We start from the raw sequence: 24681 nt of genomic DNA, 5'->3' as shown, positions 1-24681 counted from the left end.
ACGTTGTCAAGGATCAGTCAGTACTAGTTATGCAATCAAAGCATTGAAAGTGATTGTACAAGGACATCGAACCTTTGAATTTTCTGAAGTATTTCGAACTAGATTACTTGAACTTCAGATAAATCTAGTTGAGATAAGTCATTGTAAGTTCTTAAAACACTGCTTTGTAATAAACGCGATTGATCAATGGCAAAACCAATTATTATGCATCCAAAGCGTTCTGTATAATTTTTTAACTTTTTGCGAAACGTCTTGTTGCATTAGAAGTTACTAAATCCGTAAGTTTTTTTGATGTGTCAACATGTGCCTTTACATCTAAATTCTTTGGTAAAACCTTCACAAAGCATTGTGGAATATCTCGCTACGCGTGCTACAATCGAATATTGGCCACATGTGATGCATAATAGATCCTAAGTTATTCCTGGTGTAATTTCAGTTCTTTTCTGTAATTTTTTACTTGGTTGTGCTATCTGTTGCGTTTAATTGACAATCTATATTTTGTGCGTATATTTCAGGGAGTTCATGATGAGGTACTATTCCACCCAGACCCTTAGAGGGTTTGACTCCTACAAGTACCGTGCCTTAGACACCAGTCCTCTCTCCATCTATGTCATGCACCCTTTTTGGGACAGAGTCGTTACTCTAGCGCCACCTTGGCTGGCCCCAAATACTCTAACATTCCTCGGATTCATATTGGCTGCCAGTAACTTTCTAATTACGTGCTATTATGACTGGTACTTCTATGCTAGCTCGCCCACTCATCCGGAAGTGGCGCCTATTTCGAAGTGGGTGTGGCTTGTGATGCTAGTGTTTCATTTTGGATCTCACACTTTGGACGGGATAGATGGCAAACAAGCTAAAAGGACGAAATCTTCATCCCCTCTAGGTATGTGAAATATGTTTGAAATGATTTATTTTTGGCTAGAACTTGTAAGTAAGCATGCAGCAGAACGACCTTTGGATTATCTTGAAAATTTTTCAATGGTTTGAATGTTTGTTTTGAAGTCAAACGGCACTCTCATCAATTCTTTTCTAGTTGTTTATTGTCTGTTGAATGATCAAACTTAGCTGTTTTTTGACTGTTGAATGAATTGCTTGTTCTGCGCTCAGGTTGTTCTGCGCTCAGAATTGCTTAAGATAAATTCCAGATTTCAATTAATAGCATGTTTTTTGAAGTTCTCTGCGTAAGAGGGCGTTTTTCTTCTAAATTTTAACAAAAACTTTTTTCTGAGCGAAAAGTACAATGGCAGTCAGAGCAACTCATCTTTTCAATGTATTGAAGTTAATCGTAGTTAACCAGATAATCTTATATTTAATTGTAAAACGTTCTTACACTTGCGAAGCGAGTGTATTAGTACGAACCTTCTTTTTTTCCAACCTGCGTCGCAAATATTGGTACCACTTTTAGTGCATTTTTACAGCTTTTTCATAGCATTAGCTCTGACATTCCAATAGTAATTAGTTAACACATTTGACGCATTTTTAATTCATCAAATGAACAGAAAAAAGTGATTTGTTTCAAACAACAGAACAATAATGAAAACTCGATTTCAGAAATTTTCTAACTCAATATATCTGGCAATTTTTTGAAATTCATAGTTTGTACATAATGTGGTTTTATGCTTTGCAATTTGTTTCATGCAAAATGTGTGTGGATGCCTTCAGTTTCTTATATTCCAAATTTTTAATTTCAAAATTGAGTATCAATGTATTCGCCAGTTTTAACATTTAAGAAGTCGATGAATTAAAACATTAAAATTTCCAGATAAAATGAGTTGGAGAGGTCAATGTCAAATGTCTAGACAGATCATCTTGAAGTTTTGAGCGCAGGGTAGGGTAGCGCAAGGCAACTACGGTTTGGACGGCAGCGTAAGACAAATGTAAGGCAGCGCAAGACAAGAAGGGAAAGGTCAGCATAAGGAGGGGCAGGTCAGCGTAATAGGGCAAGGAGGGTCATGGCCGCGCAGCGCAAAGCAAGGCAGCGCAAAGAAGGGCAGGGCAGCGGAAGGAGAGCCAAGTCAGGGCAAGGAGGATGGCAGAGCAGCGGGTAGCGCACGCAGGGCTGCGCAAGGCAGGGCAGTGCAAGACAGGGCAGCGAAAGTCAAGGCAACACAACGCAGGCAGGGTAGAGCAAAGCAGCGCAGAAGGAGGTGCAACGCAAGGCAGCGAAAGGCAATGCCGAATAAATTTCAACTTGGGATCTTTATTAAGGTCAAAACCAACTGTCGAGACAGATTGTCTTGACGTTTTGTGATCGATTTTCAGTTTCTAGATATGTATCTTGCCTCGATTTGAAACGGTTTTCAAAATTTTCTTGAACTTGTTACCAGCGTTTTCATATTATAGCACCCATTTTTCAATCAAACTGATATTTTAAACACAGCGTGTCGATGTACAGTTTTTGTGATATTTGGTGGCGGGCGGTACATATGCGATAGTGGGGTGCCAATAAATGTGCGTTGTCCGCGATCTAGAAAGTGTCTCAAAGTCGTTCTTTTTTATTGCCTGAGTGATATCAATTTTACTAGTAAACAAGTTAAAGCAAATGAATCGTGTTGAAAGGTACAGAAAAGTGTTGAAAACGACCGACCGATTCTATTGACTAACCGAATCATACTTAGTTAACATTATTAGTAATATGCGGGACTCCTCTCATACTTGCGCCGTCTATCATACTTCAAGGTACGTAGGGAGGCTGAAATTGGATGGAGCCCTTTCCGTGAGGAGCCTTGAGAGTTATCACAACAGTTTAAAATAGTTCAACTTTGTCGTTGAAAGCTTGCCTTGAGTTTTTTCGACTTCACGACTGAATTCAAGCTTTTTGAATAACTGTAAACGGTTGAATTTTCAATCCGTTGATAGCTTGCGACAGCTTGAATATGGTGAGATAAGTATCAGACTCTTTTAAAAAAAAGTTGACTTCATTGAATCAATTTGTGGATCAACAAAAAAGAATATTTCTTTTAATATCTTTAATAGCTTGCAACAACCAGCCAAAGTTTTGCTAATCAATGCTGGCCATTAAAAAGTTTTTGGAAAAGTTACAAAGTTTCATTCAATTAAAAGTTTTGGTTTTTTGCTAAGCAGTTCAAACTACCAAAAGAAATCGAAATTTTTTAAAATTTCCACTGCCCAGTTTCTCAGCAGGATACCTTGCTTTCAACGTTTCAATTGATTTCGTTGTTATAAACTGAATTCGGTCGAAGATTCGTGTGTTAATAGTTTGAATCCAAAAATCTCCAAATTTGCGAACCAAGAAAGGTAGAATAAATTGAATTTTTTTCAAGTTTTCAGTAATTGAATTGCTTGCTTGAAAAAATTTTACTCCGGCAGTCAAAATAACTTCAAAGTGCTCAAATATGAAAAGCTCACCTCCAGAACTTTTAACTAATTGCAAACCAATGTTAGCTCCTGATGTAAGCTTAAATAAAATTTACAGCCTTACAAAAAAAAGTTTTTTGATTTGTTCCCACCAATTCAATCTTTTCAAGCCAGCAAATAACTTGAGAGCTTACTTTGGTAATTTTAAAGTTGAAGCACGCAATATAGGACGCTGAGATCAAATTGAGTTTTGAAGTTTCATCGCTTCGGCTGCCTTCATAGATTTTAGCACAGATTTTCTCGCCATCATAACAATTTGAAAAGTTGCGATGTTTCTTGGCGTGATAGATTGCTTCAAAAAGCTTAGCTTTTTGTAAGCCATTGCAGACTATGCGAACAGCTTTGCATGTTCAAATTTTCTTGCTTGCTTCTTTAGCTTGCTTGAAAAATCATTTATTGTGCTATTTTTTTTTAGTCATCAACCTAAATTGAAATACTCAAAGCAGTGTTGGTTTTGTTGTTATTAAAAAATCGAAATTTTTAATTAGGTAAATATATCTGGCTTAAACGAAAAATAGGTGTTTACAATAAAATAAAAGCTATCTTACCTCCTCAGTTGCGGAGAAATAGCTAATAATATATATGTTCACTACTCAAAATTTTTTCAAAAAAAAAACGTTTAAAATATCTGAGTGCTTGGAAACTTCTCTCGAAAACTTCCTTATTCATTTTAATCGCAATAAATAAAATGAAGAAAGATTTTAATCGAATAGACATCTGCCCTACAGTCTGAACGGGAAAAACTGTTCTGATCTTGATGTAGAAATACCTTCACGGACGCGGATGTAATGTTTTCTTTCATGCTGGGGGGGGGGGGGGGGGGGGGTCGGGGTCTTTTGGTCGATCAAATTGATTTTCCGAGCTGTCGCAAAACACTATAAGGACTAATTTGTTCTACACTACATGCCAGTTTTAGAAAACCGTTTCAAGGCTTTTTTGGAGATTTTGAATTTAAAAATAGGGTTTTTTCGGCACGCTCTTCCATCCTCAAAAAAAGTAATTATTGGCACCTAAGGCGTCTGTAGAAAAATTTTTGGTTTGTTCAGGCAAAAGTGGATGTCGCAATAAATTATTTGTTCACTTCAACAAACTTTACGTCAAGCTTGAATTGGTCAATCTTAGGTTGAATGCTCCTAAAGAAACTGAATGCCTTAATATAATAAGAAACAAATGCAAAAATGATAATTTTATTGATGTTTTGTTGTATTTTCTTTGAAGAAATCTGTCACGACTATGAAGAATTGACTAGTGGTATAAGCTTTAGTTTTTTTCCTCTGGAACATCATGCACAAATATGACACAAATTTGGGAAAATGATTTTTTTAAAGTTTTTGTCTGTGTGGTGGGAATTTGATTTGCTAGTTGCACAGTAACCGTCTGCTCTTTTTTGAGATACGTGTAGATTCGCATTTATTTTCAATCATATGTCAGATTTCGGTCTAAGGCCAACCGCAAAGAATCAGGAAGGGTTTCTTAGACTCTATGAGACTCTTGCATCTTGAGTGAATGTATGATTTGCAGGAGAGCTGTTTGACCATGGAGTGGACAGTTTGTCCACAGTGTTCATGCCTGTAGCCATCTTCTCCGCCTTCGGAAGGGACCATGCTCACGGAGGAGGCACAATAGAGATGCACGTGATCACTTGGTGCATATTCTTCACATTTGCACTGTCCCATTGGGAGAAGTACAACACACAGGTGCGTTAGGAATCAATTTATAGTAAATATTTTACAATTTTGACTGTAATTTTTTGAGTAAGTAACCCCCAAGCTACAAAAGACAGTAATTTAATTATGTTTTACGAACACAGCCAATTATGCCAAAAAATCCTTCGAGGAATCATTTTTGTGGTGCCTTAGCTATGCACTGAAAAAGCCTGAAATGTTTTTTTTTGTAGTATACTTACTCGTGTGTTTGAGGACGAAGCAGCATTCCTCTCCCTAGAAAAACAACTTACATTTTTCCCATGGGTACACAGCGATTCTTCGCTTAGGGCTGAACAGCCCGTCCTGTTCAAACGATCTTCAGTCTAATTAGACCCTGGGGTTGTATAAAAACAATTATGATTTCAGGAATTGTACCTTCCCTGGGGCTATGACCTTGCTCTTTTGGGCATAGCTTTAGTCTACTTACTCAGCGGCTCAATTGGAGTTCACCTTTGGCAGCGGGATGTGATCCCTGGATATTCAGTCGTGTCATGTCTAACAATCATAGTAGTGTTCGCGAACTTCGTCTTATCTTTTCCAGTATCTCTCAATAATATATACGCCAAGTACTCACCAGTCAATCAATTGAAGTATGGATTTCTAGACGGCATGGCGCCTTTGTTGTCAGTGGCGTTGCTCGCTCTGTTTTCTACCAGTTGGCTCTTCTTTTCACAGAATAACATCGCAAAAATGGTTAGTCAAGAATTCCACGTACTTAAATAATCAGCACGACCAGTTTTTATCAGTGCGTTTTTTTTCTACAAAACTAGCCACTGCGTTGAAGAAAAACTGATTTTTTTAATGAGGACATTGAGCTATGAAGGTACTTCACATCTGCTTCGGTCTGATTTTTATTGTATCTTCTTCAAAGCCAACCCTATTTGCTTTTACAATATTTTATGGCAATAAATTAACAAAAAGATTTTTTCTTCAAATTGAGATTTGTTTTAGGAGCCCCGTCTGTTTCTCTGGCACCAAGGGGTTCTCTTCTCCAGTCACCTCTGCAGGGTAATCATTGCCCAGATGACCTCCACCAAAGTACAGCTACTCAACTGGATGATGTACCCCTATATACTTATGGTTTCCTGCCTCCTCTTTCTTCCTCCGCAAATTGTGACGTCATCACTAGAGCTGAACACATTGTACATTTTTTCTACTCTTGTAACGATGGCTCATCTTCATTTTGGAATCTGTGTCGTGAGGGAAATTGCAGAGTCTCTGAACGTGTCTGTATTCTCAATCCGAAAGTCAAGAGTTAGCTAGATTTTGTAGCTCGCAGAAATAGCTAAAGCTCATCAATCATGAAGCTTTTAGCAGTAAATTATAAATGCAACAATGCTTGTGCTTTATGCTTGAAATGAATGCTAGCCTAAATCGTTGTAACTTGTTTGCCACAATCATTTTAATGAATTATGTATTTTGGAATACATTTATGAATTTTTCTTTGTAATGTTTTGTCATTGCGTTTCGATATTTTGTCGAAAATAAAAATTTCAGTAAGATTGTTTTTAGAGTCGATATACGTAGTTTAGACTCTTATATTGGTCGCGATGATTTTTTTTCGTTTTTCAGGAAAAGTTTCAAATTCCGGTTTGACTTTTTCGCGGTTTGATTTGATTTATTTTTAAGATCAGTTCATTTCCTTTCTCAAAAGGACGGCAAGCTCCACTATCGAACAGCGAAAATTTTTTAGGTCACGAGAAACGTGATCGACTTCTAGCTTCGAAAGTGGAATTTAATTATCGAATTTCCCAGCGAATTAAAAATTTTAACGTATTGATACAGTTTTCTCAAGTTGGGTTAATTTTATCAAAAAAGTGTCAGCTTTGAATTGTTCCAGAAATTCTAAGAGCTTTTAGGCCATTTTTAAGACTAATGAATGTATTGAGTACTTTTATATAGGTGTTGCTCATTTTGATTTTTTTTAAGAAAAAGTTCTTAAAATTTGTTCATGATCAATTTTGATTCTTCGCGGTTTGACTTAAGATTTCTCTTTAAGTTCAGTGCATTTCTATTGTTAAAAGGCAAACTCCGCTATCGAACAGCGAAATTGTAAAGGTCACGAAAAACGTGATCGACTTCTAATTTCGAAAATGGAAAACAATTATCAGATTTACCATCGAGATAAAAGTTATACTTATTGATCCAGTTTTCTCAAATTGGGGTAGTTTTTTTTATCAAAAAAGTGTCCATGATAAGTTTTTCTACAAATTCAAAGAGCTTTAAGGCCATCTATTTTTTCTTCGAAATTCAAAGGTTGAAGATTTTTGAAAAAACAATTCGGTTTTTTTTTCAGTTTCCTTGCGTTCATTGACTTTTTTCCAACTGTCTGTTGGCCATGTTAATTAAGTGTCAATGAAGGTAGTGAAGACACTTATTTTGTTCGCGTTGTTTTTTTTTGTCCAAGAAAAAGCCTCAAAATTCGTAGACGCAAACGCCAAAGTGCATCTTTTTGATTTGAAATTTGTTTTTTCTTTACCTTTGCGATCAGCAAGGGTATTGCAATCGGGTACTAGATTTTTCCCCGTAAATCGCTTGGTCCAAAAGACATTCATCTCCTGGTCATCTTTGTTGGAAATACTCCAACAACCGACATAAATTGAGAGATTTAGCATTTCATGTTGGTTATAATTTTACCAACTCGATTTGATAAAATTTCTCTTTTTTAGTTTAAGATGCATTTTTCGGCTTAATAGGTTTCGGCCTAGTTTTGTATCGGCTTAGTGGCATCATATTACGCCATTTGATGAACGATTTTTTATGCGTGTGTCTTTTGAAGGAATGGGATTTAGTCTTTTTTATTAGTTTCAAACCTTTGAATTTTTTTAATCGGCTTGATGGGCTTTTGCTCAAGTTTTTTCTTTCTGTTTTGATACCGCTTATTTTCTTCCCACGCTAATTTTGCAATCTATTCAAGAGGCGTGATTTTTCCTCAAGATCAGCACCATTCTTAATAATATTGTTGAAGGTTCGCTGATGGTTTTTCGGTTTATGGTTGTCGATTAATCTCACGGTTTAGATTTTGAATTGTGTGTACCACTTTGCCGTTAGTGCATATATGGCAATCGTAGACACTATTCTGTTGTGCTGGTTTTCAGCTTATTGGCTGTCGGCTTCAATTCTGTCGGCTTATTTGACTTATTTGTTGTTCCTACAATTTCTGATCTTATTAATTATACTTGCGAAAGCAAGTGTCTTGTAATCGGGAAGTGGACTTTTTTTCCTTTAAGCATTTCTTCTCACAAATCTTAATCAATTTTCTTAGTTGAATTTTTTTATTGATGACTTAGAACTTTCATATCCGTTTGCACTTGGCCCAAAGTTGACGCCGTCGCCTTTGTAAACCTAAGGTCAGGAGTTGAGTTCCGGTCGAATCTTGTTTTTTTTTCCAGAAATTTGAAATTGTTTTCCGGTAAGAATTGAATTGTCGGACTTTCGTTTGTCTGCTCAGTTTTGTCGGGCGAATAAAGCAAGCGAGCAGTCTTTTTTGATTTCCTCGCAAAATCATCGGACTGGGTTGAGTGATATATCATATTAAAGCTTTTTCACTTGTGATTCGAACGACATCAAAAAATTTCAAAATTTTTTTTCCCGGTGTCGAGAAAAACCGGTTTGAAATTTTTGATTTTTCGTCTAATTTCGAGCGAGTGAGCAGGCTTACATTAGCTTATTTATGCTTAACATAAGCCTTAAAAATTTAGTTTAACTCTGATGAAGTTAGTTTTTGAGTTTTTAGCTTCATCTTAAGAATCAATAACTTCAAAAATTTGGGAACAATTTTTGGAAAATTAATTTTTTTTTTTGTATTTCTATTTTGTTTTTCTTGCTAGTTGTCTTCAAAATTTGTTTTCCAATTTGCATATTTTACATAATTGACAAAATTGCTTAAGCTCTACTTTTTCGCTCAGATTCCTTTATCACACCAAGCCGAAAAAACGACAACAATTGGAAAACTAATTTTTGTTGTAATTTTTTAAAACTGGTCGGAACATTCTTTGCTACTTGCACAGAAACCGGTTATCCTGGTGTAAGGTAGTTTCAGGGGACCTCAAATTTTTTAATTAACCTCTAAGGTTTTTTCGGCACGACTGGTGTCTTCTGTAAGATTGTCGGCTTTATTGCCATATTGAGGACTTTGCTTGTGCTGTAAACAACTTTTCTGTGCAATTGCAATCGCAAGTGTTGTTCAAGGTTATTTCAGTGGGTGACTTGAAAAGTTATAAACGTGTGTTTTTTTTGGCTCAAGGTGTGTCTAAGATTGTTGACTTATTCAACTTATCACGGATTTTTCTTGTTTTGTAAGCAACTTTCATTGAAGTTGTAAGTGCAAGTGTTTTTCAATGTAGTTTCTGGCTTTTATATAATTAAAATAAATTGTTTTTTTTTCGGCTCCACTTGTGGCTGCTTAAAGATTGTCGGCTTTGATTACTTTTCGTCAGTTTTGTTCAGATGTTAATTCAATATTCGATTGTCTGATATCTTTGCCTAAATGAACTATTACCGAGGCTTACAAAATTACTTTTTTTTACGATATGCGAAGCTCCGATACGATGCTCCAAAATGAACCCCAAGTCAACCTTTTGCTAGAAATTAATGAGTTAAAACAGATTTTTTTGAGCTTTTACTTTTTTAGTTTTCTAGTTCTTTCTTCAATCATACCATCGTGTGAAGTCATCTTTACTGGTTCTTCAGCTTCTTGTTGTTTTAACTCTATACTGTGTGTATATAAAGAGGTCCTTAGCTCATATTCGCCTCTGCTTGCAATCGGTCACTATATCTTTGTTCAGGGGACTCATGGCTTGATGCCATCTATTGGATATACTGCAACAGACTTATTACCCTTGAAAGCAAGTGTCTTGTAATCGGGAACTAGACCCTTTTCCCGCAAACAGCCTTTATTTTCAAATTGCTTTGTTATTGAGTCTTGAGAAATTCCCGATTCCTTGGCACTTGGCTTAGTGGTAATACTGTGGCCTTTGCACCCTCAGCTGGAAGTCCTTCAAAAAATTCCGAAATAGCAAAAAAAAATAGCACTCTTCTCACTAATTTTAGTGGAGAAACAACAAAGATTTTGAGCAAAGTCCAAATTTTGAAATTACCCATTTTTTCATATAACAAAATCAAAAAATAACATACACAAACTTCCGCTTTAGCGGGGCCCCTAGTTGCCTTTTATCGAGACAGAAAATTTGTTAGTTCATCTGGTTTTTTTCAACATTTTTCATTTTTTTTCGACATATGGTTTGTGTTGTGTTATGATTGTGTTGTATCGCAATTGGTGCGAAGCTACGTTTCGCTTCCGTGCTTTAAGTATGCTGCATTTTGAGTTTTGGCAGTACCCGAAGCTTGTTTTTATATTGGTTGTAATGTTACCAACTAACTTCTTTTAAAATTTTCTTGTTATGTCCTTTTTTGTCTAATTGATAGGTTTCGGCCTTTTTTATGAAGGACTTCAATAAGTTTCGACCTATTTTTGGCTTTTTAGCTCATATTTTGCCGCTGTTTGAATACAAAAAACTTTTTTTGTGTGCGCGTCTTTTGAGGGGAGAAGGCCTTGAATTTTTTTGTACTTATCAAATCGGAACATAGATATTTTCCGGGTTAACAACTTTTTTTTAGCAGAATCACTTGGTATCTCGGTTCATAATGAAATCAAATTTTTAAGCGTCTCCGGCGCAATTATTTTGGAGGCAACGAATGCGTCTGGGACGGCGAAGATCTTGGGTTCGAATTCGACTAGGATTTAATTTTTTACAAACGGGAATTTCTCGGTTTCAAAAAAGTTTTCGCTTCTTATTTGTCTGCTTATATTTTGTCGGCTTAGTTGCCTCATCTTAGAACTTTTTGCCATATGCAGTTTTCATCGTATTTTTCTTTTTTCGCTGAAAATTTTTTTCGACCTTAATGATTTCGTCTTGTATTGGCTTGCTAACCTAATTTTGGGTCGCTCGTGGGAGTCATAATACGTTTGCTTTCCTCCGGTTTGCACAAAACGTGAAAAATCTCAGAATAGAGTTTATAGTTCAAATGACTACACTTTTGTTTCGCTCAATGATTGTTTTCGAATTTTCATTAAACGTCGTCGATTGTGTTTTCAGACGTGTTTTCCGTAAATAGAACATCATTCCAGTCAACATTTTTAATTGTGGTTTCTTCGAAAGTGTTTCAGTGTTCTTTGGACTTAGTGGCTCTCGTTTTCTTTCCTGTCTACTAGCTTGCAATGCTAATTTTATGGTATCGCTAGTGAAATTTATATCAGCTATGTATTTTTTCATTTATGAAGGTATTTTTTCATGAAGGTATTTTTAGGCCATTTCTTTTGCTACAAAAGCTGCATTTAAGAGCTTCATTGTAATGACTTAAAATATTTTTATCAACTTTATACGTTTATTTTAGGTTCTGTTAAATTGTTCTGGCTTTCAAAATAAATGTAAATATAATCGATTTCTTGAGACAATTTTTCTGGTAAACATTTTTGTCTTTTTTCAAGCCGGTCTTGGTTTTTTCTGCCGGTCTTTAGCTTTGTCTTCATTCTTCTCTTAATTTCCTTAGTCTCAATGGATCTAGGAAAACATTGGTAAAGCGAATTTAGTTCGAGATTGACTTTATTTCAATCAGTCAGTAACGCGGTCTGATCAGATAAATTGATGCGTTTTGTTTTTATTTAGGGTTTACTTATGGATCATGATTGGTTAGTATTGAAAAATTTCAAAATCTAATGAAAACTTACAAGCTGAACAAGATTAGGTTGAACTTATTTAGGCAGTTTCAGTTTTCTCTTTTATTGCTATCAGGATTTTTGTTCAAGTGTTTGTTCAAGGAGTTTTGTTTGATTTAAGACGATCAATTTTAAATATAATTTTCAATGTGTTTCTGAAGTTTTTTTACTCTCAAATACGCAACACTCATATTGCCGAAAAAGGATTATACTCTAAAATGGCGCCAGTGCTGTTTCCTTGGAAATTATTTTAAAAATCATGCGCAAAAGCTCACAGATTTTTCGGGATAACTTTTTCACCACAGTCCACTACTTGCCTGCAATTAAATGGTGTGGAAAATTCTAAAAAGCCTATTTGAGAACACAAATTGAACGAAGGAAAAATGAGCTGGCTTTCACTCTTTTTGACCACCAAATTGAGCTCTCCGATAACATACTGTACAATGAATCAACATTAATTTTTTAGAATCACCAATAGAATGATAAATGTCTAGGGATCGATGTTTCCCAAATTGAGCTATTTTAACAAAAGTATTCATCGTAATATTTTCTAATTTAAACGATTTGTTGTTTTTTTCCCAAAAAACAGAATTTTGTCTTGGTGCTGTTTCTGTTCAGTGTTGTTCTCGGGGAGTTTGAGTTATAATACGAGGTCACTTGAATATAATTACACATTTCAGCGAAATTGGAACCGCATGCTGAAGTCATACTCATTCTTGCTTCTATGATTTATGCAAGATTCAATTGTGCGATGAGACAGTCGTTGGTGGTGGGTCACTGAATGTGTCAGATATTATTACTGACTTTCAAGGAAAGTGACGAAATGTTTTTTCTTGGCGTGGTTGATGGCTTGAGCTCAAAAACAAACATGTTTCAGAGTCCTTTTTTGCGAAGTTGCGGAGGCTTGAAAATTGCCAATTTGACTAAATTTGGTTAATTAAAGGACAATAAATTTCCATTTATCAAAGTGTAAGTGGCTAATCAAATAATTTCGAAATGAATTGGAGCAGGCAATATGACAATTTTTGTTCCGACTTTTGAAGAAAGTGAGGAATATATATGCCCGGGGTGGTTTTTTTATTCAGACCGATTTTAGAAAAGTTGGCTGCGTATGGGCATCGATCCTGAAATCTGCACTCATAATTGTTCCAAATTGAATTGAGGTACGGTATGTTTGGTCTTATCAGTTCCATAAATGACATAAAATTTTAACTCTTTGATATGGTCAGTCTAAAACTCGTACTTTGTCGGTATTAATGGGCAGTCGGAGCATTCAAGGCTTTGCCCTGATACGAGTAGTCTTGTAATAATACGTTACCGGACGCAACATTTATCACGTTGTAGCTAAAGTAGCATGTAGGGAGTAGAATTGAGTAAGAAAATTTAAAAAAAGAAGATATTTTTGAGCTTTTTAAATTGCGCTTGCAATTAGCAAGCGTTATCTAATTGAAATACATTTTTTGGATAGCAATTTGTTTATAAAATCAATTAAATTATTTGATAGCCTGATCGATAATAAATTCAAATGTCTTGGTTTCTTCAGAACACATGGCTTAAAGATGACGACTAAGCCTGGTATCGCAAGTCAGGACCTGTTTTTTTTTCAACTGAAAAAATTCAGTTTCAAAAAAATTGTCGGCCTATTGTTTATTTGATTACGTTATCTCAACTTAGTTGCCACTTCATGGAATTTTTTGTGATGTAAGCAATTTTTAATGTAGTTGCAAGTGTTGTTTTCTACTTCAAAACTTTATCCACCCTGGCTTTGTGTATTTTCCTTTTGTTTTTTTTTTGCCTCAAAGCTTTATTCGGCCTAAAGGGTGTCGGCGTATGTTTCATTGGTTTAGTGATTTAATTTTGCGTCGTTGGAAGTGAATCAATTATTACACCCTCTATGGAAACACGTAAAAGGGAAGAAATTTTAGAATAACAGAACTTAATAGACAACCATTTTTCATGACAACAATTTTGTTTTCGGCTCAAAGGGATTTGACCCAGGTTTTGTCGACTTAGTTGCTGATCGGTGAATGTTTCTTGATACTTATTTCATACCGGCGAATATATTGTTGGACATCGGACATCATACGAGACAAAATTATTGTAAAGTGGAAAGGACGTTAAAGTGCTGTCAGATTTTTTAGGGCCCCTATACAAGTAGCCGTTTGTTTACAGTTGACGTTTGTTTGGTTAAAATATTTGGTTTTCACTTGTTTTCGAAGTAAAATTTTCTCAGTTTTATGTTATACTATTGTAGTTTTTTTTTCAATTTTGATTCTTTTTGTGAAAAAAAGTATTGAGAAAAATTGTAAGGATTTTGCTTTGCAGGGTGCATGAAAATTATAACCTCAATGAGCATTATAAATCTCAATGGAATATGTTACCATATGAAATGTTAAATCCTGTTTTAGATTTTTGAGTTTGTTTCGCAACATTATCATAGAAGAAAAGCAGCACCCATTTGAATGTTGGGCGACGGTAGCAGCAGCAGTCGAGGTAAAAAGAGAAGAAAGGAGAAGAGACCAGTTGATGATGGATTTAGACCGGAAGAAGAGGAAGACGTGAATGAATTGCTACTCGCAGCACTCTTGACGAAGGGCACCAACTACAGGAAAAAGGTATACTAACCTGTCCTATTTTTTTATTCAAGATTTTTCAAAAATCTGATGTATTTATAATAATAATAAAAATGTATTTTCCTTTCAATCTCCACAAAAATACATGAGAAATAGTTCAATTTACAAATCATTGAAAGATTCGGTTCGGATATTTTTCTTTTTCAGGCAGTGGACGATTCCAAGCCCTTCCAGCAGAGTGGAAATCTTATATCAATCAATACATTTGAAGCCAAAAACGAACGAAAGAAAAATCCTCCAAAAGACACTTTGTTATTAAATCTAGACTCGGTCAACAAGGATTTGAAGTCAAACGAAAACTCGGGAAACAGCACGCCAGTTCAAGACGAACCACGTGATCAGTTTGAGGCAAAGATGAGCAAAAATACGGAAGAATACACGAAAGAATTGAATGTGAAACAAAGTAAAGCGATTGATGATGATGATCGTTTAGATGCAATATCAGATTTTGATGATGATAATTCAGAACCGGATATAGAAGTTGAATTGAGAAATGAGTCAATGTTCCGAAGTAGCAGTCTCCACTCTGATGAGCTCATTTTAAGTGTTTCTGAAAATCGGACAAGACTCGATTCGCGAAATCAAAATCCAGCCGAAATGTATGACGAGAAAGTATCACCTGATTGCTTAGACATCAGCTCGGAGAAAGAAAAATTACAAACATCACTTGAAAAAGACGTCGATATTGAGTTCAATGCAGTTTTTTCGAAATCAAAGGAAGCCGAGGCTGAACTTGTTCTTGAGACGTCGCACCCTCCGCATCCAAAATCTTCGCTAAGTTTTGATGGAGACGATATTCTCAATTTTGATCTGGACGACTTGAATGATTTAGACAGTTTCCTTGACAAACATACTTCAGTCGAAAAGATAGACGCGAAAGAAATTTTGAAGCCTGAAAATAAGAGTTCTGAGCAACCAGCAAAGGATGTTGAAAATAAACCTATAAATAGTGAAAAATTGGAAGTTGTTAATAAAAACATCCAATCGAACGAGCCAAAATCTGGTGAACTTAAACTTCAAGACGAATTAAAATCTAAAAAGGAAATTCTTGTGAAGACGGATAAATCTGACGAAAAGAAAAATGCAATTCAAGAGAACGGAGATGAGAAAAAATCGATAGCTAAAAACGTTGCCAAACATGATAAAATTGTGTTTTCAGCGCCTGGTTCGCCCAGTTGTCATAGTCAAGATAACATCAAAGAAAAGAAAGATATTTCACAAAGTTCGTTTTCATCACCAGAAAAACCCGCCAGAAAAATTAATATCAAAGATTCCCCTCAAAGGAAAACTGTACCGACTAAGCGAGAATCTAAGTTAATGGAAAATTTGGACAAGGAGCTTGAAGCTTTCAAAGCTGGTCTTGATAAAATCGAAGTTCATAGAAAACCAGATAAAAATGCGAAGCGAAAACCGGTTCAGTACACGAATTTAGACTTTGGCCCATCGGGTAAAATTGATAAAGACTTGTTTAAAAAGCAGTCACGTGATGATGATTGTGAACGAAAAAAGAAACGTGAACGTAAAAGGTCAGCTTCTCGTGAAAAGAAACGAAAGCACAGAAAACGAAGAAGAAGCTCAACCCCTCCTACTTCGGAAAGTTCCGAGAGTTTTGTCTCATCTGACGAATTGGAAAAGGACTCGCAAGATAGCTCCACTAACCCGAAGTACAGTGATTTAGAAGCGATGTCGAGCGAGTCTTCTGATGACTCTTTTTTGAGCGATGATCGAAAAAAGAAAAAGCGAAAATCAAAAAACGATCGTGAAAGAAGAAAAAAATTGAAAGCTGAGTTGAAGAGAAAAATAAGTAAGGATAGCAAGAAATCTAAAAAGAGAGTCAAACGTGAATTAAACCGAGACGAGGGAAAACGCACCAAGCGACCAAAGGATTTCAGTGAAAACGGCGAAGATGAGGATGAAGAAACTCTGCCGACATTTAGAAAGACGATAAAACTATCGCATAATTACGAAGATTTTTCAGACGACGGAGATCCTTACTCACATTTAAAGCCTTCTAGCGACCTTGATTCGGGTTCAACTTCGACTAAATTGACTGCAAATTTCAGAATTGCGGCAGATGAAATTGAAAACGACGATGATGTTATCGATTTTGAAGAGGATGATGATATATTTAAGATCGCCGACATTGAGAAAACGGGAAAAGCTGGTATCAAATCTGGTTCCAAAAAGTTAACTCAATTAGAAAGGTTAAAATTAAAGCACAATCAAGTTTCGTATTCTGATGATGATTGCATAAATAATGAAGGGGAGGTGGAAACATTATTTGGGCGACCGAAAGTAATGATGTCGAAAAATTCATTGGAAGTAGGTTCGAATCTGGCAGCTTCCAGTCTAGGCAGACGAGTTATGGTTCAAAAGTCACCGAAATCGAAGGCTCGAAGAATTGGTGAGTTATCGAAAGAAACGAAACCTACCGAGTCAACGAGTGACCCGGAGAGCATATCAACTTCGAAAGCGAGCCGAGCAATTAGCGGTCTAAATGTCAAAGACAGATTGACTTTAACAACTAAATTGCAAAAGAGTATATCAAGTAATGCGTTGAAAGGATCGAGTGGTCGTGTAGCAGAATTACAAACTAGCCGATCGGTGCATTCGAGACTAGGAAGTGGGACCGCAGGATCACGGGGAAGCAAAAGTTCAGCTGGACATAATAACAACAACGCGCTCTCTCGATTCCTGTAACTCCCAATTGACTGCATTATATCATACGAAATAGACAGTTGGTTGAAGGACTGTAAACTTTAGCGATTACCTAAGAAAAAACCATCAATCAAGATGATAGAGTACAAATTGTGGACGCGGCTGAAGGCAAAATGATGTTAATTTATTGAAACCAGAACTCAATGATTGATGGTTTTTTATATATACATGCTAACACTCCTCAGTTTCTTCTCATTATTCAGAGTTTAGTTCAGAATTTGTTTTCAACCTTCACTTTTTGATCCCTTTTAAATAGAAGCTGAGGGTAATCTGATGTGTTTCGGGGGTAAAGCTAAAGCTCCAAGCTTGTTTGAGGATGAGACAGGAGGTATAAACACAGAAAGTTTAGTTTTAAAAAACAGATTTATTGACCTAATCGTACTTCTTGGAACCTAAATGTATTCACTATTTGAGAAGTGAAGACAAAATTTTTTTATGTACATTGAAATTGCTTCAATCGCAAGTCCTTGCAGTGGCAACTAAGTCGGACCAGGTTCGACCAAACTCTCACCAGATTCAAGGTACTGACCAGATTCGAACCAATGACCTTCATCGTTGTATGGACGTTACCATGGTCAAACTCAGCGCCATCAAATTTGAATTTATTACAAGCCAAGCTATCAAATGGTTCAGTGATTCTATAAGTCAAGTATAGGTAACCCGGAAAAAGTCGACGTTCAGATTTGAAAATGCTTGCTAGTCGCAAGAGATAGAGACAACACGAAGTCATAAGAAAACAAGGAACTTAGTTGTCTTTGACTGGACTTGCGATGTAAGTAGTTTTCTTAATTGTTGCTCTTGCGATAAGCAAGGGCATTTAAAGTGTTTTTTTTCCTTAAAGAACTTTGGATATAGGACGAAATGGAAATGAGTGTATTATATAATATCAACTGCTGAGGTAAAAGCATGGCTAGTGTAGTGGTTGCATATGTGCCTTGAGTGCACTTTGAAAAAAATTGCTAAGTTTTTTTAAGTCGAAGTTTAGCTGTAAACTGTGATAGGTCGGTCAGCTTCGATTCTGTCGGCTTATTTTCTAATGTTTATAGTCGATTAGTTTTCGATTATTTTATATGAGAATGATATTGTTCCTACAAGAAAGTTTTTTTGAAAAGTTTGCATCACGGATAAGAGGATGGTATTTTTTGGCTTTTCTATCGTTTAAAAAACTTTATTTCTCATGTGACCTGCTGTAGTGTTCATGTGTTTGGTGCAGGTAATTGAGTTCCAAGTTTTTTATGCCTATTTTGTACAGTGTTGCTGAGCAACTGGTTTTAACTTTTATCTAATGGCTTTCTAGCCTTTATTGCTTGGGAAGGTAGCCGCTTTATTTGATATGCGTTGGATGAAGATAGCCTCAAATGCTATCAAATCCAAAAGTAATTTCTTTCCGAACTTTTTGTTTATTTTATTCTAAGAGAGTATATCGTTTGTAGATGGGATCTTGAGTTAGTTTTTTTTCAGTTTTTTTTCGAATTCATTTGGTTTTTATCTGGTTTGTATAGGTCAGAGGTTTGAAATAGTATAGCCATCTAATTTTCTATAGATTTTTTTTTGAAATTGCTTATTGTTTTCTCATTCGTTCGTAGGTTTTGAATTACTTTTGAGTTTCTAAGAAATTTTTACACTGATTTTATTTGTCCTGCGTGAACTACACTTGCATCATGTTATTGCTTATCATTTTGCAATTAAAATTTTCATTTTTTTTTTCAAATTTGTTGGATTCAGGTAGAATTTGAGGGTAATGTGATTTTCGGGGGTAAAACTAAAGCTCCAAGCTTGTTTGAGGATGAGACAGGAGGTATAAACACAGAAAATTTAGTTTTAAAAAACAGATTTATTGACCTAATCGTACTTCTTTGAACCTAAATGCATTCACTATTTGAGAAGTGAAGACAATTTTTTTTTATTTACATTGAAATTGCTTCAATCGCAAGTCCTTGCAGTGGCAACTAAGTCGGACCAGGTTCGACCAAACTCTCACCAGATTCAAGGTACTGACCAGATTCGAACCAATGACCTTCATCGTTGTATGGACGTTACCGTGGTCAAACTCAGCGCCATCAAATTTGAATTTATTATAAGCCAAGCTATCAAATGGTTCAGTGATTCTATAAGTCAAGTATAGGTAACCCGGAAAAGGTCGACGTTCAGATTTGCAAATGCTTGCTAGTCGCAAGAGATAAAGACAACACGAAGTCATAAGAAAACAAGGAACTTAGTTGTCTTTGACTGGACTTGCGATGTAAGTAGTTTTCTTAATTGTTGCTCTTGCGATAAGCAAGGGCATTTGAAGTGTTTTTTTCCCTTAAAGAACTTTGGATATAGGTCGAAATGGAATTGAGTGTATTATATAATATCAACTGCTGAGGTAAAAGCATGGCTAGTGTAGTGGTTGCATATGTGTCTTGAGTGCACTTTGAAAAAAATTACCAAGTTTTTTTTAAGTCTAAGAGTTTATTTTATTCTAAGAGAGTATATCGTTTGTAGATGGGATCTTGAGTTAGTTTTTTTCAGTTTTTTTTCGAATTCATTTGGTTTTTATCTGGTTTGTATAGGTCAGAGGTTTGAAATAGTATAGCCATCTAATTTTCTATAGATTTTTTTTTGAAATTGCTTATTGTTTTCTCATTCGTTCGTAGGTTTTGAATTACTTTTGAGTTTCTAAGAAATTTTTACACTGATTTTATTTGTCCTGCGTGAACTACACTTGCATCATGTTATTGCTTATCATTTTGCAATTAAAATTTTCATTTTTTTTTTCAAATTTGTTGGATTCAGGTAGAATTTGAGGTGGAATTTGAGTTTTTAAGAAATTTTTACACTGATTTTATTTGTCCTGCGTGAACTACACTTGCATCAGGTTATTGCTTATCATTTTGCAATTAAAATTTTCATTTTTTTTTTCAAATTTGTTGGATTCAGGTAGAATTTGAGGGTAATGTGATGTTCGGGGGTAAAACTAAAGCTCCAAGCTTGTTTGAGGATGAGACAGGAGGTATAAACACAGAAAATTTAGTTTTAAAAAACAGATTTATTGACCTAATCGTACTTCTTTGAACCTAAATGCATTCACTATTTGAGAAGTGAAGACAATTTTTTTTTATTTACATTGAAATTGCTTCAATCGCAAGTCCTTGCAGTGGCAACTAAGTCGGACCAGGTTCGACCAAACTCTCATCAGATTCAAGGTACTGACCAGATTCGAACCAATGACCTTCATCGTTGTATGGACGTTACCATGGTCAAACTCAGCGCCATCAAATTTGAATTTATTATAAGCCAAGCTATCAAATGGTTCAGTGATTCTATAAGTCAAGTATAGGTAACCCGGAAAAGGTCGACGTTCAGATTTGCAAATGCTTGCTAGTCGCAAGAGATAAAGACAACACGAAGTCATAAGAAAACAAGGAACTTAGTTGTCTTTGACTGGACTTGCGATGTAAGTAGTTTTCTTAATTGTTGCTCTTGCGATAAGCAAGGGCATTTGAAGTGTTTTTTTCCCTTAAAGAACTTTGGATATAGGTCGAAATGGAATTGAGTGTATTATATAATATCAACTGCTGAGGTAAAAGCATGGCTAGTGTAGTGGTTGCATATGTGTCTTGAGTGCACTTTGAAAAAAATTACCAAGTTTTTTTTAAGTCTAAGAGTTTATTTTATTCTAAGAGAGTATATCGTTTGTAGATGGGATCTTGAGTTAGTTTTTTTCAGTTTTTTTTCGAATTCATTTGGTTTTTATCTGGTTTGTATAGGTCAGAGGTTTGAAATAGTATAGCCATCTAATTTTCTATAGATTTTTTTTTGAAATTGCTTATTGTTTTCTCATTCGTTCGTAGGTTTTGAATTACTTTTGAGTTTCTAAGAAATTTTTACACTGATTTTATTTGTCCTGCGTGAACTACACTTGCATCATGTTATTGCTTATCATTTTGCAATTAAAATTTTCATTTTTTTTTTCAAATTTGTTGGATTCAGGTAGAATTTGAGGGTAATGTGATTTTCGGGGGTAAAACTAAAGCTCCAAGCTTGTTTGAGGATGAGACAGGAGGTATAAACACAGAAAATTTAGTTTTAAAAAACAGATTTATTGACCTAATCGTACTTCTTTGAACCTAAATGCATTCACTATTTGAGAAGTGAAGACAATTTTTTTTTATTTACATTGAAATTGCTTCAATCGCAAGTCCTTGCAGTGGCAACTAAGTCGGACCAGGTTCGACCAAACTCTCACCAGATTCAAGGTACTGACCAGATTCGAACCAATGACCTTCATCGTTGTATGGACGTTACCGTGGTCAAACTCAGCGCCATCAAATTTGAATTTATTATAAGCCAAGCTATCAAATGGTTCAGTGATTCTATAAGTCAAGTATAGGTAACCCGGAAAAGGTCGACGTTCAGATTTGCAAATGCTTGCTAGTCACAAGAGATAAAGACAACACGAAGTCATAAGAAAACAAGGAACTTAGTTGTCTTTGACTGGACTTGCGATGTAAGTAGTTTTCTTAATTGTTGCTCTTGCGATAAGCAAGGGCATTTAAAGTGTTTTTTCCCTTAAAGAACTTTGGATATAGGTCGAAATGGAATTGAGTGTATTATATAATATCAACTGCTGAGGTAAAAGCATGGCTAGTGTAGTGGTTGCATATGTGTCTTGAGTGCACTTTGAAAAAAATTGTCAAGTTTTTTTTAAGTCTAAGAGTTTATTTTATTCTAAGAGAGTATATCGTTTGTAGATGGGATCTTGAGTTAGTTTTTTTCAGTATTTTTTTCGAATTCATTTGGTTTTTATCTGGTTTGTATAGGTCAGAGGTTTGAAATAATATAGCAATCTAATTTTCTATTTAATTTTTTTTGAAATTGCTTATTGTTTTCTCGTTCGTTCGTAGGTTTTGAATTAATTTTGAGTTTTCAAGAAATTTTTACACTTATTTTATTTGTCCTGTAAAAGGCTGTCAAAGTCTAATTTGAATAATGAATCAGAAATTAGTGGTTCTTGAATTATTTCGTAATTAGGCGATTTACAAATGGTTTTCATGTTTGTCCTCTGGGCATTTTAATGCAAGACTGCCCAGTTTTTCTGTCTACGTTTAACTTCCAATATGAAGTTAAAAGTATATTGAGAAAATTACAATCATTTTATCTATTTTCAGTGAAGATCCCTCTATAGCAACCTATGGAAAAACAGCGTGGAAACAATTTAAATTTATTTGAAGACAAAAATTATTATTGTTACATTATTATTCTGTAAATATTTATTACACTAGACAAAATTTGCATGAACTACACTTGCATCATGTTATTGCTTATCATTTTGCAATTAAAATTTTAATTTTTTTTTTCAAATTTGTTGGATTCAGGTAGAATTTTTTGCCTGTTCAATTTCTTAGAATATTTAATTTTTCAGCTTATGATTTAAACTCGATTCCTCAATTTTTCGATTCTCGCATTTTTCTTGAATTAATTTTCTGCATCTCAAGCGGGGTGAAGGTCTGCTCTGCCTCTGTGCTTAAAATCTTTTTTTTTCAAGAAATATAGCTCAATTTATAAAAAATTTATATACGATCTTAGTTTTTATTTTGTTTTCTTTCTATTCGTAGTGGAAGGAAGGCAATGAAATTAGCTGCATTAGCACGGACTTGCGGTTTAAGCAGTTTCTGGTATATTTTAGTTTCTTTTAATTTTGTTTCTGTAATGTTGAAGTATTTGAGTTTAAATATTTTAGCTGAAAAAAAAAATAGAATAAATTGATATTCAGTTTTTTGTAATTTTCATTTTGCTTTTTCATCTCCCGCTTAGTCTCAACTAAGCAATGAACTTAGTTGCTATTACACGGGATGTGATTTAAACAATTTTTACTGTAAATGAAAATCCTTTCGATTTATTCCTGTAATGGTGCGGGCATTTGACTTCCAGGAAAATCGTTCATAGTCAAAATAAGAATTCAGCATGAAGAGTAAAAAATTCAGACTAGTTTTTCTCGCTCGGCGACTCTTTGTTGATTTTTTGATACACAACTTCAAGGACTTTAAGTTGGTCAAAATTAGTAGCTCCTGAGATAGTCAAAATCGGTCGAAAAATCCACCATACTCCATAATTCCCTCCAGTCACTTTCAGTGACGTTGTCGGATCAATAACTGACCGGCAACAGCAAAATGGATGACACATTCCCCTCCCTTACGGTTGATCCTGCATTGAGTAGGATCTGGGTTTTAAAAAACTTACTGAGTTTGTTGAGACTTTTTCAGAAAATTTGATTTGTCATGCCTCTAGTTGAAGTAGACATGGACGAGTTCCTGGTTCCCCAATCGAGGAGACAGATGCGAGAGAGTGCAGTCTCCTTTGCTCCTCAGACCACAGCTGATCCAATGCCAATTTATGACCTGAACAGACCCATTTCCTGTGGAACCACCACCATTTGCATGGAGTTCGAAGGAGGCGTCGTGTTAGGTGAATTCCAACTAAATCTAGTTCTTATGTTTTTTTGTTACTGTGGCCATTAAATGTTAAGATTTATACTTTGTTTACTACCTCGTGTGGTTTCTAGTTTTTGTTTACTGTAGCACAAGTCATGAGGTCCATTCACATTGTTAGTGTTTTTCTTGAAATTAGAATCCATTTTTTAAAATCAGAGCTTGAAGTGCTCCTGGGGCTTAATATAGTTTTATCGAAGTTTATCAAAATGAATTGGTTTCAATACGTTTTCAAAAGAATTCCTAAATTAATTATTCACAATGTTTAGAATAATTTTTCATCTCGTGAAACGTACTCGTTGCAGGCGCTGACAGCCGAACCTCTTCTGGGCCCTTCATCGTGAGTCGTGTCACTGACAAACTCACCAAAGTAGTCGACAACGTCTACGTCTGCAGAGCAGGAAACGCAGCGCACACCCAAGCACTCACAGATGTAGTTGCCTATCACATGGATTTCTACAAAATGAACAATAAAGGCAAGCATCCCCCGGTTGAGCTAGCAGCCAACACGTTCCAGGATCTGGGCTATAATTACAGAGATCAACTGTTGTGCAGTTTTGTAGTCGCAGGTTGGGATGATATCAAAGGAGGCCAGGTGTATCAGGTCCCGATAGGAGGTCTTATCTCTCGCTTGCCCTGGTCAATGGGGGGATCGGGCAGTATCTACGTGTACGGGTACATGGATGCCATGTTCAAAGAGGGAATGAAAAGAGACGAAGCTATTAACTTTATGAAGACATTATTGGGTATGGCGATCAGTCGCGACGGAGGCAGCGGAGGAATAGCGAGGGTGGCGCTGATTACCAAAGATGGAGTCGAAAGGATGACCTTTTCAGAAGACCAAGGAAATCTGCCCCTGTTTAGAAAGTGAAGTTTTCATATGATACACCACTGAACTTGGGATAAAATGCAATGAATGAGTAGAAAAGTGCTGTATGGTTTGAAGTTTGTTCGCTGATTGGATGGATAAATATAGTTTAATTGGACGGTCGTCAAAGTTCCTGTTATTTGTTTAATATTAATTTGACCCCAGTAATTTGGTCGCATTAAGA

General features: G+C 35.6%; 3 protein-coding genes across 4 annotated transcripts; all 3 read left to right on the top strand.

The window, feature by feature from the left end:
* Positions 1–98: 98 nt before the first annotated feature.
* Positions 99–6587, top strand: LOC134854562 (ethanolaminephosphotransferase 1-like). 2 transcript variants are annotated; one of them, XM_063870872.1, is made up of 5 exons: positions 99–143; positions 516–886; positions 4903–5078; positions 5454–5780; positions 6039–6587. In XM_063870872.1, exons 2-5 carry the CDS (start codon positions 523–525, stop codon positions 6348–6350), a joined length of 1179 nt encoding a protein of 392 aa, XP_063726942.1. In that variant the 5' UTR covers positions 99–143; positions 516–522; the 3' UTR covers positions 6351–6587. The 2 variants fall into 2 exon arrangements, with proteins under 2 accessions (XP_063726942.1, XP_063726949.1); XM_063870879.1 differs by lacking the exon at positions 99–143 and adding an exon at positions 165–278.
* Positions 6588–14216: 7629 nt separating this feature from the next.
* LOC134857279 (DNA ligase 1-like) lies at positions 14217–17479 on the top strand. The gene is made up of 2 exons (XM_063873660.1): positions 14217–14420; positions 14586–17479. The coding sequence occupies exons 1-2, from the start codon at positions 14268–14270 to the stop codon at positions 17136–17138; spliced, it is 2706 nt and encodes a 901-aa protein (XP_063729730.1). The 5' UTR covers positions 14217–14267; the 3' UTR covers positions 17139–17479.
* Positions 17480–23407: 5928 nt separating this feature from the next.
* Positions 23408–24665, top strand: LOC134857277 (uncharacterized). The gene is made up of 2 exons (XM_063873659.1): positions 23408–23606; positions 23935–24665. Exons 1-2 carry the CDS (start codon positions 23420–23422, stop codon positions 24498–24500), a joined length of 753 nt encoding a protein of 250 aa, XP_063729729.1. The 5' UTR covers positions 23408–23419; the 3' UTR covers positions 24501–24665.
* Positions 24666–24681: the final 16 nt, after the last annotated feature.

This window comes from Symsagittifera roscoffensis, chromosome 1 (assembly GCF_963678635.1).
Source record: "Symsagittifera roscoffensis chromosome 1, txSymRosc1.1, whole genome shotgun sequence".
NCBI classification, from domain to species: Eukaryota; Metazoa; Xenacoelomorpha; order Acoela; family Convolutidae; genus Symsagittifera; species Symsagittifera roscoffensis.
This window is presented reverse-complemented; position numbering and strand designations above follow the sequence as displayed.